The sequence below is a fragment of the Crinia signifera genome, chromosome 4 (assembly GCF_055691185.1).
Source record: "Crinia signifera chromosome 4, ASM5569118v1, whole genome shotgun sequence".
Classification (NCBI taxonomy): domain Eukaryota; kingdom Metazoa; phylum Chordata; class Amphibia; order Anura; family Myobatrachidae; genus Crinia; species Crinia signifera.
In genome coordinates, this window is record NC_139220.1 from 140,355,467 (window position 1) to 140,371,107 (window position 15,641).

Sequence of the window (15,641 nt, forward strand, 5' to 3'; positions counted from 1 at the left end):
TATAATTTGGCACATCAAGTGCCAAATCGTAAGCGCCCTTCCGGGGAGCTGCCAGGGGTCTCTCAAGGGCAAATTGGTTCGACTTGTCCTTATGACAAGTTGGACTAGTGCAGAGATGGGGAGCCTTTGACCAACTAGCTGTTGTTGAACTACATATGCCAGCATGCCCTGCAACAGTGTGAGCATGGCAAAATAGCAAAACTGGAGCAGGGCATCCTGGGATGTCTAGTTCAACAGCTGGAGGGCCAAAGGTTCCCCATCCCTGGACTAGTGTATGGGGGCCTTAAGTCCTGCAGGATTCATTCTCATATTGCTTCATACATAAAGATAACTGCACGTAAAACACATTCAGTACATTTGAGTATCCCCTCCACCTTCCTGTGGTTTTGGATAAAGTTAACATTATTTACATATCTGGAACAACCACAAGTTTGTATTTTAATTAATATCTCCTCTGTACCAAATTGACGTGTACCATTTCAGTGTTACTGTATGTATATTTTCTCTGTTCTATGTACATATATTATGTGTAAACATTGGTATTAATGTATTTTAATGTCTTTTAGTATGATCTCTTGTTTTACACTGATGCTCTATCTATTTTCAGTGCCACCTTGGGCCTTAATTGCAATAGCCATAGTTGCTGTCCTGTTGATACTTACCTGCTGTTTCTGTGTCTGCAAGAAATGTTTATTCAAAAAGAAGAACAAGAAGAAGGGGAAGGAAAAGGGTGGGAAGAATGCTATTAACATGAAAGATGTTAAAGATTTAGGCAATACCATGAAAGATCAGGTACAGTAACTTAGGATTCTAATTTCTTTATTTGATAGTATATCATATTTAAAACAAAATAGGCCATTGTATTAATATGTTCAATTTATTTGTTTTGATCAATTAATAAAATGCAAAGTGAATGAACAAAGAAACATCAAATTCAAACCAATATTTGGTGTGACCACCCTTTGCCTGCAAAACAGTATCAATTATTTTAGGTACACGTGCTCAAAGTCATGGATTTTGTTGGATTTCTGTCAGGTGTACAATTACCCAATCATACCAAACAGGAAATGATGAGCATCATTTTAATATAGTATGTAGGTTGAAACCACTGTTATTAACAGAAAAAGCTGTGTAGAAGGCTTAAAATTGGGTAAGGAGGATCAAAACGCTGCTACAAAGGAGAGGTTGTAGAAAAAAATTTCATGTCACATGTAATACAAGGTAGGTACACTGCATCAGCAAGGTGTTTCCCAGGAAAAGATTTCAAAGTATACTGAGGTTTCAAGATGTTCTGTTCAAGCTCTTTTGAAGAAGCCCAAAGAAACAGGCAACATTGAGGACAGTAGATGAAAAAGTACGACAGTCAATAGGTCGACCACTGTTGGTGGACAGGCCATAAATCGGCACATGTAAAATGTTGACACGCCTTAGGTTGACATGGTCAAAATGTCGACACAAGCAATAGTTTGACATGGAAAAGTTGAGTTTTTCAAAAAAGGTTTTTTTCATACTTTACCATCAAAGTGGACATGTATTAGATCATAATAGTGTGACAATCATTATATCATCACATTAGAGAGAAAAGGAGAATGGGGTCTAAGCCAATCTGCGCAGAGAGAGCTGCCTGTATTTCTTATTCAAGTGGAAAGGTCCAACCAGACCTTTTAAAAGACTTGAGGAGTAAAATAATTCTTGACAATTGGGTGCTATATACAAATGAGGAATGTACAAAGAGGCTTCATCATTCTTTCTTTCCTTTAAAATCAGAAGATTTCCAGCAGTGCCATCATCTCAGGATTGGTAGAAACTAGTGGGAGCCAGGAACATCCATCTACTTCTGGTGCTAGAAGTTGTCTTCATTAAAGCATTGAAGCTAAAAAGCTATACCTTTGACATGGAGACAAGGCCAAACAACTCAACTATGAACAAAAACATATTATCATGGCTGCAGGTGCTCAGGACTGATGAGTCAAAATTTGCTGTGTTTGGCTTTAATAGAAGGCATTTTGTTGACCAATGATTTACCATCATGCAATACCATCAGGGAGGTTTCTTATTGGCTCCAAATTTATTTTGGAGCAGGACAAGGACCCTAAAAATACAGCTAATGTCATTAAGAACAATCTACATTGTAATTATGAACAAAGAGTGCTGTGAGTGATAAAATGACACCCATGGAGTACTGATCTCAAGTTCATCAAGTTTGTCTGGGATCACATAAAGAGATTTAAGCCCCGTACACACAGGGGGATATATCCCCGAGCGATATATCGCTCAGTGTCCCGTTTGCATCAGTGACCAGAGATGGTCGCTGATGAAAAATAAATTGCCGGGAGAGCCCGGCAGTGGAAATCAGCTGGTCGCAGGAGCATGTTCCTGCGACCAGTGATCACTATGGGGGAGAAAACGGGAGCACGCACCCAGCGATATATCGCCAGTGCACACTCCCATTGCGGGCAATATGGTCACTCAGCTACCATATTGCCCGCGATATTAGACAAAATCGCCCCTGTGTGTTCACAGCCTTAGAAGGATTTAAGAAAGCCTACCTCCACAGAATATCTGTGATTAGTCCTCCAAGATGTTTGGAACAACTTCCCTGTCAACTACCTTCAAAAACTGAGCTCAAGTGTAAAGTACCTAGAAAAATAGATGCTGTTTTTGAAGCAAGGGGTAGTCACGACAAATATTGATTTTTTTTTAGACTTCTCTGCTGTTCATTCACTTTGCATTTTGTTGCTAAAAATATTAACACTTGTGATTTTGAAAGTTTGTTTACTGTGCAGAATTTTTCTACACTTGATTATACATATATATATATAGAGAGAGAGAGAGAGAGAGAGAGAGAGAGAGAGCGCTAAAGGATTCCACCACCCTATATGTAATAAACAAATAGTTCAAGTATAACAGAACATATACAAGTTTCTGAAGTTTAACAATTGGGTTGTCATCATCTTCAAAGAAATTAATTAAGATATCATACAATTTTAAAATTATAACTTTTTAATAAAAAACTGTTAAACTTCAGAAACTTGTATATGTTCTGTTATACTTGAACTATTTGTTTATTACACATAGGGTGGTGGAATCCTTTAGCACTCTCTATCTATCTCTATATCCATACCCACTTGTCTCCTGCTAACATGGGGGTCTTTTAGAGTAGCAGCTATCTCTGTGGCGCGACTTGTTGTGCATATATATATATACAGGTTGAGTATCCCCTATCCGAAATGCTCGGGACCGCCAGCATTTCGGATAGGGGAATTTTCCGGTTTTTGGAATATTTTTTTGCAGCCATACTTACCTGTCCCCTGATGGTCCCCGGGCGTCCCTCGGCGTCCGCGCAGCCCCTGGGCGTCCACAGCAGGCCTCCGGCATCTTCTCCTGGTCTCCAGCGGTCCCAGGAATGCATTGCGCGAGTGTGCGCGCGCACCGGTGACGTCACTTGCGCAATGCATTCCTGGGACCGCTGGAGACCCTGGAGAAGATGCCGGAGGCCTGCTGTGGACGCCCGGGGACTTGGTAAGTATGAAAAGAGGGTTAGGGGGTTAAAAAAATAAAATTTTGAATGATTCCAAAAACCACGGTTTTTGGAATAATTCGGATAAGGGATGTCCGGATACCGGATACTCAACCTATATAAACAGATGATACACAAATCTTGCAATTAAATCAAAACCAAGTCTTGAACATTTAATATCTAATGCATATATAATTGAGCCAAACCAAATTGCATATTGATTTTAGAGTGGTGTGATTTTGAAAACATTAATCCACTGTGCTGATGGCCATTTACTAAGTCTTCAAATATATTCACTTTATTGGTAAAAATACTGCACAGAAACAATGGGGTTTATTCTAGTTCATTCTTTCTGACAAAATCCTTCTTAGATGGACAAAACCATGTGCACTGCAGGGGGGCAGATGTAACATGTGCAGAGAGAATTAGATTTGGGTGAGTTATTTTGTTTCTGTGCAGGGAAAATACTGACTGCATGATTTTACACTTCAATATAGATCTCACTTTGAAGAAAAACCCCACCCAAATCTAATTCTCTCTGCACAAGTTACATCTGCCCCACCCGCAGTGCACATGGTTTTGTCCATCTAAGAAGGATTTTGTCAGAAAGAATGGACTAGAATAACCCCCAATGTTCTTTTTTATTTAATTCTAGTTGTAATCACTTAGTGTTGATTATCTCTTTTTATAATAAATATATTAAAAACAGAAAATGTACAGGGACACATTCTAAGTGCATTTTTATGTTTATAAATTATAACTGAACGTTTCAAAGTCTTACTATTGCTTCACTATATAAAAGTAGGGCTAAAAATAATGTAAACAAATAATACATATATTTTGTTTTTCATAAAATAATATTCGTATGCAGATATGGAAGTATTTTCTGCAGTCTCGGTAGATCAAATATTCACACTAACTTTTAATTAGTTTGTTTGAAAATAGGGTACTTATGTATTATCTGGGCTCCCATGTTAAATGCACCCCATTTTTTCATACCCCTACTATCCAACTACGCATGGAGTTGATTTTATATAGTGTGGCGAGCGCAGCGAGCCACCGTGCCCGAAGCGTGGCGAGCGGACGCGGTCTCATAAGAAAAACGGGAGCCCAAATATTTCATAAGTACCGAAAATAGTAATCAATGTGATTTGTAGTTTTACTGCCAATAATGTACCATTATGGTTTCTTGTTCTCTCAAGTGACAAATTATGTACATTTAAATAATTTGACAACTAGTCAGGGGCAAAATTTCCTAAAATGGGAGTTCTATTAACCTCCAGTGGTAATCCCAAGAATTTGCCGGGCTATGCCTCAGTGCCCAGACTGGCAAGCCGAGAAAATTCTTGGGGCTGCCACTGCTTAGCACCGGGCAGCGCTGCTGAGCTGATCACTGAAATCACCTAGCTTCAGCACTGCCCGGGTCACTCTGCTCGGCCGCACCTCCTCCTCTCTCTCCCCCCCCCCCCCCCCGCGCAGCGGCTGACATAGTGCTCATCCTGAAAAAACTCGCCCAGTGGGGAGCACTCCCTAAAAAAAAACATCACTGAAGGGGTTAAAGGTGTGATAGAAAAAAAATATATACAGTAGAAAATAATATATACAGTAGAATCTTCAACAGAACTTGCATCTTAGTAAAATTACCGCTCAGTGTCCACATTTATATTTGGCCAGTTAGATTCATGAGACATACAGTTCATGATCATTTATGGGTAAAGAATCTCACTCTACAATATGAAGACACTGAGCTGCACATACTGTACACTATATGAAAGAAAGTATGAAAAAAAGGTAATTGTTATTTTAAACTTAATTAATCTATTGAAGGTCAAATATGTTATGAGAAAACTATTAGTATAAAGTACAAATATAAATTTAGAAGTTATAGGAATTTGTGATAAAAATTACCTAAAAAAATCTATAGATTATTGCCTTTATACTGTATAAACCCAATGAATAAAGCTGAACAGAACCTACTTAAACACTTATTATAAATGTGAACTTCAAATACTTTCAAACAAGTTAAATGCGTCTCCACCGTAAAACAGTTTTTAGTAAAATATATTCCTTTAAGTTCCGTGCATCATTCTATATGTTTCCCCATCAGGGCCGGTGCTAGGCACCGGAGCGCCCCAGGCGGGGGCGCCCCGGGACCCACCCGCTCCACCGGAGGGGGGGGCTTTGCGATGCCGCGCCGCTACAGGGGTGGGGGTGATGCGGTCACTTCACTGGGGGAGTGGTGGCTTGGGTTGCCGGGTGCGATGCGGCCGCTGTTGCTGCATCGCTCCACTGCAGGGTTGAGGCGGCAGGTGGGCGGGCAGGATGCCGCCAAGTCATTACACCGGGGGGAGGGGGGCAATGCGGTAGCGGCCGCCGAAGTTGCTGGGGGGGGAGTGACAGCAGCCACTCACCTTAATCCGTGGGGGCCCCTGTGCACAACGGCGGTGGTGGGGTGGTGGGTGGGCGGCCGGGATGCCGTCAAGTCATTCCACTGGGGGGGAAGGGGGGTCCCTGCTCCCGACTACCGCCCTCCAGTGGCCGGCGCCCTAGGCAAATGCCTAATCCTGCCTAGTGGTGGCGCCGGCCCTGTTCCCCATAAATTGTTTACAATAAAAGTAATTCTTCCTTCATTTAAATGTAGATTTATCTAAAAACTTACACAATCCAATAGAGCAGACATTGACAATTCCCTAGTCATGAGCAACTAACAACAAATTTACAGATATAAAGGTCTAAGGAAACATTAGGAAGCCAAAATTGATAAAAAAAAATGCATTCAGTAGATATTGCAAAAGGCAATGTACAATCCAAACATTTAAAGTTATTTCAAAATGTGAATCTACATAGTTTGATATTACAATTCAAATTTGTGGTTAAATATTTAAATATAATAATACTTTTTATCCTTTCATCAAACTTTACTAATGTTAATGTTAAGTTTTGGGGTGTAGAAAGTCTCCATGCTTCGCAGTAAAAAGTCTGAGAACGTAATTTATATGTCTAGCCTTACTTTACGTAAATTTTCTCCACAGTTCTTCTATGTAGAAGAAGGTATATTACACTGATAACTGTCTCTTTCTTTTATACTCCCATTTGTGTTATATTTTTTGAATGCATTGTTACATTTACTTTTATGTTTCCTTAACTAATTTCACTTAACTCTCAGAGCAAATAATGAGTTGATTTATATACAGTAAGCACACTTTTTTTTTCAGCAGATGCTATACTAATAATAAATGTATCTGATTATGTCTCCCATTTCTCTGAAATTTCCCATACTACTCTCTGTTTATTAAATGAATTTACTGTACAACATGTTTTGTATTTACATTGGGGTTCATTTACGTCTGGAGAGCACAGCATGAAAAACTAAAAATGCTGTTTTATCTCAGGTGTGCTTTTGCTCAGTATGGCTAAGGCATATGCCTATTTGTTTCATTTAAACAACACAAATGTGTACCTGCTCACTCAAAAAGGTGTTTGCCTATGTCTGTATACACATTTAGTATTGTGTTTCCCTATGATTAGATACAGTATGTAGAACGAGGAAAGAAACCTAGGCAGATGCAGTACAGTAAAGACGTTTTTGTGTAATAGCGAACTGGGGCAAGCCTGCATGGTAACACAGATGCCTTAGAGCTGATGCAAGAATACGCTGGTGGTATTAGTCTTAGACACTAGCTACTGTAGCTGGTTTTGATTGACTGATTGCACATTCACTTCTGAAGCTGTTAAGTGCTTTCTTCATTGATTGTGTAATTATGCCTCCTAAACCAATGACATCAACTAGAGATCGGTGCTACCGTCTATGGGAGGTGAAGGTCCGAACCAGACTGTCCTTAGAATGCTTTGAGCAGCTCCACAAGATGCTTCCAATAAAAACACACGAAAGTGCAATGGGGCAGTGATGGTGCTGCCCCCGGGACCCTGCACACCACTCATACACACTTCTATATCATTATGAATGTCTTACTTTGGACCTAACGCATGTAAAAAATGGCAAGAGATGTGGGATTATGTCACAGGGTTGGACTGCAATGATGGATTTCATAGCAAATTACATCATGACTGCACCAGCCCACTTTATTGAAAAAGTGGCAGCATACAGGAGGGGTGTCCAGGATTCAGTAGTACACCCCCAAAATATGTGAGTCTGGGAGAGCAAGTACTATATGCGTTTGTTCCTAGCTTTATTCTGTAACAATGTGTACTGTATTCTGCATACTATGTAGACAAAAGTGTACACAAACCCGATAATTTGCATACAACTGTGGTGATGGGGACCTGTACATGTGCAGATCTCTGTGATTGCGTTGACTCCTAAACCGCAGCATGATTGACATTCCATAGTCATTTGGGGGTGGAGAAGGCGTAGCAATGACTAGGATTCCAGAAAACATGGGCATTTCGGTGTGCCAAGGCCAGTGGCTGTGTCCTGTGTGATAACACATTATCCTAACTTATCTAACGATTACTTAGATGACCACCGTTCATTTAGATGATCCAATGATTCATCCTTGGATGCCACAATGGATCACGAAAGCTGTTAGGAGGCATTTATTTACACAAAACGCCTAATAGCAGCATTACCAAAATTACAGTGGCGGTGCTATGAGTGGTAGACCAAATTGTTGTATATGAACAAAAGTGCCCTAGAACAGTAGATGTGCACATTAAGGCATGAATCTGTGTGCTGGAAAATAAAATTATGCAAATAGCTCCAAATTCTATGTGCTAAATTGAGATCCACATTTCTCACCGTAAATGATCCCCATTGTGTTACTAACAATATGAATTGTTACTGTTTTTATTTTTATTTTCCTTTATGGATTTTTCTGTTATTCAGTTTTGTATAATGTATTATGTATTACATTTATTACTAACTGGAAAATGACCCAAATCAAGAGAAAATGCTTTGAAGGCAACTAAAATATTTATAAAGGAATGAGCTGATGTACTAGCACAATATGAACTTCTATCTTACAAGTGACAATATAATTAGAAAATCATCTTATTTACAGGCACATTTCAGTGTTGTTGCTGCTGTGCAATGGGATTTAAACTGTCAGGTTAAAGGTTGTTGGTTGTTTCCTAATAGTTTTGCAGTGATACAGAAGGATTACACCGAAAAACCTTAGTGAGCTATTAATGTTTGATGTAGTCATTTGTATTTAATACATAGCAGGTCAAAGTTATTAGTAAAGAAAGAGTGTCTATAAATTAAAAAAGCTGCTCTGTACAATCTAGCGTAGCCCTTATTTGAAAAACGCCGTTCAATCTACAAAACTGAGGATGCATGACTGTACAGAAGTATAAGGGGTGCAGATAATTACAGTTCTGCAGCACAGTTTAGTCTGTGTGCCCATGTGAAGATAAGTAATTAAATTATCTATGTATTAACAGTAGCTTAGGGTAAAGGCCCCTATGCATATGCAACAGAGTGTCCCAATTACTGATCCCCAGAGGCCTGGGACCAGGAATTGGGATAATTAAACATTTTACATTTCCCAGATTTGCCGCCTCCAATCTTAAAATCAAGATCAAGATTGGCAAATTAGTGATACTGTCTTTAACATACATAAATTCCCTGATTTCCTGATGTATTGACAATCATCAATGGCTGCCAATCTGTGTTTCTGATCGGTGGATTGGTGGAACACGAATGAGCCTAGGATTTATAGTATGGGCCGTTAACAAATTTAAGTTTCTTTCAAATTAGTGACATATACTGTACTGTAATGACCTTGCACATGTGGAAGTATTTTTAAAATACAATACAAAATGTGACATAGAAAACAAGACGACTTCTTGGTTTGGTTTGAGTCTGCCTGCAAAAGTATTACAATATAATGTACTCCCAAATCAGACAATTGATGGACTGCATTTTCTATAAAGCAGAATGGGGGCACTCACCTATCTATGTGCGTGGTGGCCAAATTTGTGCAAAATCTGTGCAAACATAACTGCATGGTTTAGCCTTTTAATTTTAATTTTAGATGAATATCAACAAAATTCAATAAAATATAATAAATATCCAATGTATAATAAGCTATATAGCTTTAAATGTGCAGGTGTTACCACGCCAACTGTTTTAGAGGACATATAAAGTGTTTCAGCACACCAGCATTGATCTACAGTACACTGCAATGTTTCTTGTAAATAAGATGAACTGTTTATAAAATGCATATCTAATGGTCATTTTTCCATGGTTTTTACTAATGGTTATGTGTGGCTGTCTTAATTTGATTTCTTCCTTCTGTGTCCTCCCTCTCTGTGTTGTATCTCATGACTGTTCTGGATTGTCACTTGCGGTAGGTTTTTTTTTCCTATTTGGATAAACCATAGACAGTGAAAACATTTTATGATTAGTTATCTTGACAGCTGGGGCTTCTCAATTGAGATTAATCCACTGCTTAACACTGCTTAATACATCAAGAGGCTGAACTAAATTGATTTCATTCAAACGTGAATAAAGTTATCCACAAAGATAAAAACAGAATTGTATTCGAAGGCTGAAATTGTGTAATTGCTGCAAAAAAATCATCAACATTTATTAAACAAAAATTCTAGATCAATCATATACTGTTGATCTAGATATTTCTCATTAATATTTAATATTTCAAGTAAAATGAGTTTCTTCTGTATTTACATCATTAGAAAAGTTTGTAACAATTATAGCGCCTTCAGTAATTTTATTAAGTGTATAACATTGTAATAAAAATGTGTATTTCTCTACATTATATTAATCAAGACCTCTGTTCATATACAGTACAATAGCTTTCCAGTAGGATCAATGTTCCAATGCTTATTTTATTAATAATATAAAACCAGGTAACTGCAATAATAACTCATTTGTAGAAATTGCGCTATATAAATAAAACTTACTTACTGTACTTATTTATATTATCTATATTCATAGTGTTTATTGTGGCAGAACCCTTCCACTTTGTTAATGTAGAATGTATGTAGATGATAATCTCAGTAGGTCACAAACAAATGATAGGTTAAAAATTAGCATGCATATACTCTTCATTTAACAGCACTTTAGTGGTCAATTCATGTTTAGAAATCTTCAAGAAGTCATAAAGTGGGCAGCCAGTATTCATTTCTCTGGGCATATTTCTTTGAAGAAAACTTCCATTTTACCTCAAAAATAATATAAAAATACCACAGTGTAGTATTTTACAGATCAAAGGTTTCATTTAAACAATAAAATCCCTGTATATAGGTTCAAAGTTACAAGGGGATCCATATGATATCCCACCAGCTTGCCAGTGGTCAAAGGACCAATCCAGGCATTCCGATAAGTAGAATCCTGACACTGGCTTGTAAGTGACCTAACCCTCTCCCCCTACCCTTTAACCCATCCAACGTCAAAATTGCAGCACTAGTATTCTGATGGCAGTCGGAATCCGTTCCAGATTCCATCAGTCAGCATAGCGACCCCTGGGTTTATAACTGCATTTGATATAAGGCTTATTTTATAATGGTGAAGAAACTCCCAGTTTCTTATCCTAAAATGTGGAGCTTCTTATTATTTGGTTTCTTTTAGGGGAATTTTATTATTTAAATAAAACTTAATTAAATCTTTTCTTTTTATATGTTACAATTCACTTGAATAAGTGTTTTATATGAAGAGATTGCTAAAAAAAGTATTCTTAAACCTTATTTTTATGTACTAAACAACGAATAATGTATGTATTCAAGACTACCTAGAATGGGGGAAGTGGGTTTTAATTACCGAGGTCCAGGCTTGTTGAAGGGAACCAATCCAGTCCCATACCCCTCTTACATTTTAACAGCAGTAGCCTTTCTCCCTGTTCTCTAGCACACACTGCTGTGTGCGGGACTACTGTGGCATCGGCAGTAGTTGCCTCTGTATGTGCTGGAATTGCCTCTTGTTGAGAGGCTCATGGCATTCCCCATTTCTATTTTTATCTAAGGGGCATGCCTCATGAATAGCTATACCCAAAAAAGTACCTGGATTTATGCCAGATCTTTACAGCTCTGTGTGTATAAACACAAATTGCTTATATATTTTCCAGTTCAAAATAGTCAATAATTGCTTCATATTCACCTATTTTTAAGCATTCAGTACATATTTTAGTTGTTAAATTCCTATAGGAACAGGAGAATGCGTTTATATGCTGGGTTTCCCTTTTTCTACCATGGATGAGTTCAAATGATCAAGAACAATGAAGACTGTTTGCAATATAAAAGCAATAATTTGCAATTTATTTTATATAAACATTAATGTTAAAAAACATAGGCGGCCACCTATAACATTTCATGTACTAGTACATTATATACATAAAAAGAAAAAAGAAAAAGTATCAGAAAAATGATAAACATAAAAAATATATATAAATAAATGGTTTGATGAAATATAATACTTTGTAAAGTGGAGAAAGCCACAAGACTTTCAAACAAATGTTCCACACTGAATATGATTGGAGGCACCGGCTTTGGCCCGTAAATTGTGAAAAAGTCAAGTTAGCCACATGCAAAGATTTTTTGGGGGAACGTAATCTCTCACCATAGGACAGTTAGTAGCTGGGTTTTAACTGTAATTGCGTGCATTTAGCACGTGGATCTCACCCTTAGTCCAGTGGTGGCAGTGACAGAGTGTCCCGCTGGGAGGGGGGTCAGCGTACCGGTCCGAGCATTGGAGGCAGCTCGCGGGTCTCTCACTCCTGCTGCTGCTGGCTTGTGGACTGACGCTGACGGCAGATAACCTCTCACGTTTTGCCGTACCTCCTCCTCCCGGCGTTCTCCTGAGCTGTGGCTGTATGGGCACAGGTAGTGCAGTCCGTGTGTGACACGCTGTAGGTAAATGGCGTCCACAGAGTGTCAGATTGATTCGGGCTGTGTCGGCACTCCAATAGAGCTGGCTGGGTCCACTTTCTAACGCGTTTCGCCCGACTGGGGGGCTTTATCCAGTTGTTTCACATATTTTAGTTGGCTTTACATTTATTTTAACACTTCAGAGAGGTCTTTAAAATGTCATCTGTCCTTAGAATCAAGGAAGACAGAAAACAAAGTTAGTTTACTGCCCAATGTTGGCTTCACTGGTGGCCAAGTCCCTTCTGTGTGAGGAAATGTTCTGTACCATCAAACTACTGCTTTGCCACAGACTAAATACAATGATAAAAAAACAAACATTTAGCATACTGGCAATAGCTACATAATGTTCTGCCAAATAAACATTTATCATGAACTTTTTTCATTGTAGTTTCATTTGCTGAATAGCTTTTTGGCAGATATCTCCAGTTCCAGAGCCAACTTATGTTTTGTATTCCTGCAAAAATATTATACAGAAATGTTCTTTCCAAAGAAGTCAATCTATGGACTAGATAAAAAGCTGTGTTTTCAACAATGGTGTATATATAGTAGTACTTATTATATTCACAACACCATTGTCCACAAGCAACGGTTTAATTACAACCTTTTATAAAATTGGCAATGAGGCCCTTTTCATGTTATGCAGGATCAGAGTGTGCCATAGAGTGGTGTGTGGTATTCTCATGACATTTCACTTCTTACTGGAGATGTACACGGACCCTTGTGTCTTGGCTTTGCCAAAACCAGTCTCAGTGTTTTGACTTTGATTTCCAGTTTGCTTTTCATTTACTGAACACTTCAGAGAGTATTTGAAATGTAATCTGTCCACAGTAGCAGTCTTAATTTCTGTCACCATGTGTACTTGTAATGCTCAACCCCACATTTGCAGAGGGGTTAAAAGAGGCTTCTGTACAAGTATAACATCACAAACAGCTAACCCCTAGATTCTACTAAGAAAAATGTGAACAGTTTGTTCTTTAGCTTTCAGGTGTCCTGTTTGTGTGTTTTTCTTTTTTAGTGCCTCAGAGCACACAGTTCCACACACTCTCCCTATGGTCACTGCAACTGGTGTATGTCCTGTATTTGCTTTTTTTTACTGCCTCAGAGACTACAATCCCACACCCTCTCCCTCCATTGTCTTTTGTGTAATAATTCCCGATTTACAATAAAGGGACTTTAAACAATTCAAAACACACAAGATCCTATGAAAGTACAATCATTTTTTTTCCCCATATTCAGATCAGAGTCTGGCAGAAGGTTCCTGGGCCTATATTCAGATCAACTAATAATGTTTGGGATCGGGTGGAATCAGTTTTTTGGAAACAGCAATAACGGTTACGACTCCAGGCCAATGCAATAAGTGGAAATGGTTTCAAAGTGTTAGTAATTCTTCAGCATATCATTTCCATAAACATTAAGACTGTATCCCCATATAAAATGAAGGATTCTCCAGTGCTGAAAGTGGGTAAGACACAAATATTTTACTTTAGAAGTATCGTGCCTATAACACTATACTGTGAATAGACACATACACCCTTATTCAACCATAGAGAGAGAGCGAATGTCTAAATGGGATAGGTCATCATCACAGCTATTGTACCATTGGGTAACACATAAGAAACATTAAAAAATGATTTAATTTAATAATTGGGGATATTACTTTAGGTTAAAATATAATATATATGTTTACATATATAAATGGCATTAAAAGTCCAAAACTATGGACAAACGTAGCATATAAAACATTTTTTTATATTTACAGACTATAAATTGATAATATATAAGAAATTAATATTATATACAACATCATTAAAATATCAGGCATAAATCAAAATAAAGCATAACATTTTCTGGATAGCTTTCCCAACACCTGATGTTTCTTCAAGCAGTCAGAAGTGAATGAGACTGAAGTTAGTTTACCGATTCATCTAAAGTAAAACAGTTGTGTCTTTTACAGTGCCTAAGAATCTTTTGTTTAATATATGTATCTATCCTTTAGGGCATGGGGAAATCTGTTTTATTTTGAGGCTGCAGTTATAAACTCTGGCATCCCTCATAACTTTTTTATTTACTTTTCAAAAAAAGAGAACAATCGAAGGTCTGGTGCCAATATTACTACTGGATAACTGGTATTTTTGTACAAACAATCAGATATTTGTTATCTCTGTTATATCAGCTGCAGTTCTCCGATAGATCTGTACACAAATGAAATCCAAACTGGGCAGGACGTGGGGTCCCCAGCTGGTTTAAACAAACCAGAAGAAAAAGTGTGTGAAATTCTGCACTTCCTAACTAGAAAATGCAGAATCTCATACATTTTTTCTTCTGGTTTATTTACTTTTACCCAGATAAACATGTGCCGAAACATCTAACATATGATGTTGGGATGACATACTAAGCCTCTGGTGACTTCAAAATCTAAATATATTGCTAACATTAAGGGGGTTTTCAGACCTGATTGGTTCTCTGCTAATTTGCAGAGCCTTGCAATCAGGTAATTGCTGCCCAGCCAGAGTGAAAACCCACCCTGTGTAATCCTGCAAATTAATTTAAATTAATCCATTAATCCATATGCAAGACTCTCATCAGCGAATCATTTTTCCAGTGTGTGTAGTCTGTGCGTAGCCCAGGACTTACTAAGCCGCTGTGAGAGAAACAAGCTTTTTAGGGCCACAGTTGAAGTCACACATCTTCCCCTGAAATGCTTGGGCATGCCAGCCAGTTCCCACCCAAACGCTGGATTTCTGTAAGTCAACTTGCATAGGCCTGTGATTAAATCATTCCTTGGTTTCATCACAGGAAGGGCTCACATATACATAATATAAGCCATATGCATGCATACTATAAGCCATATAATAATAATAATAATAACAACAGTGGTGGCCCATACCTTGTCTGGGGTGGGGGGAAGCCTCTGACCGGGATACAGGAAGGCACCCCTCCCTTGCGCCGCCACTGCTGCCGCTGGTCCCTGCTGCCGCTGGTCCCTGCTGACAGAGTGCCCGGCGCCTGTGCTCTGATGACAGGCACCGGGACTGGCGCATGCGCAATACAATCCACTGTACTGCGCATGCAGCCAGCTTCTATGGGCTGCTTCAGAAACAGCCCATAGAAGTAATCATGGTCCCGGCACCTGTACAATACAAATGATAGGCACAAGGACCAGCGCATGTGCAGTACCAATATAGGCTTCCCGGAGGGAGGGATCACCTCCCAATGGGACTGCCTTGGTGACTGGCGAAGGCACTGCCGGTCACAGTGAATCCAGTGCAGTCTCACA

General features: G+C 38.7%; 1 protein-coding gene across 6 annotated transcripts in view; it reads left to right on the plus strand.

The window, feature by feature from the left end:
* The window catches only part of SYT1 (synaptotagmin 1), a 642,856-nt gene that overhangs the window by 473,322 nt on the left and 153,893 nt on the right, over window positions 1-15,641 (plus strand). For all 6 annotated transcript variants that reach the window (XM_083182614.1, XM_083182615.1, XM_083182619.1 and 3 more), the window contains one exon: window positions 608-792. In XM_083182614.1, the coding sequence (XP_083038740.1) occupies window positions 608-792 (185 nt within the window). The remainder of the gene's footprint in view (window positions 1-607; window positions 793-15,641) is intronic.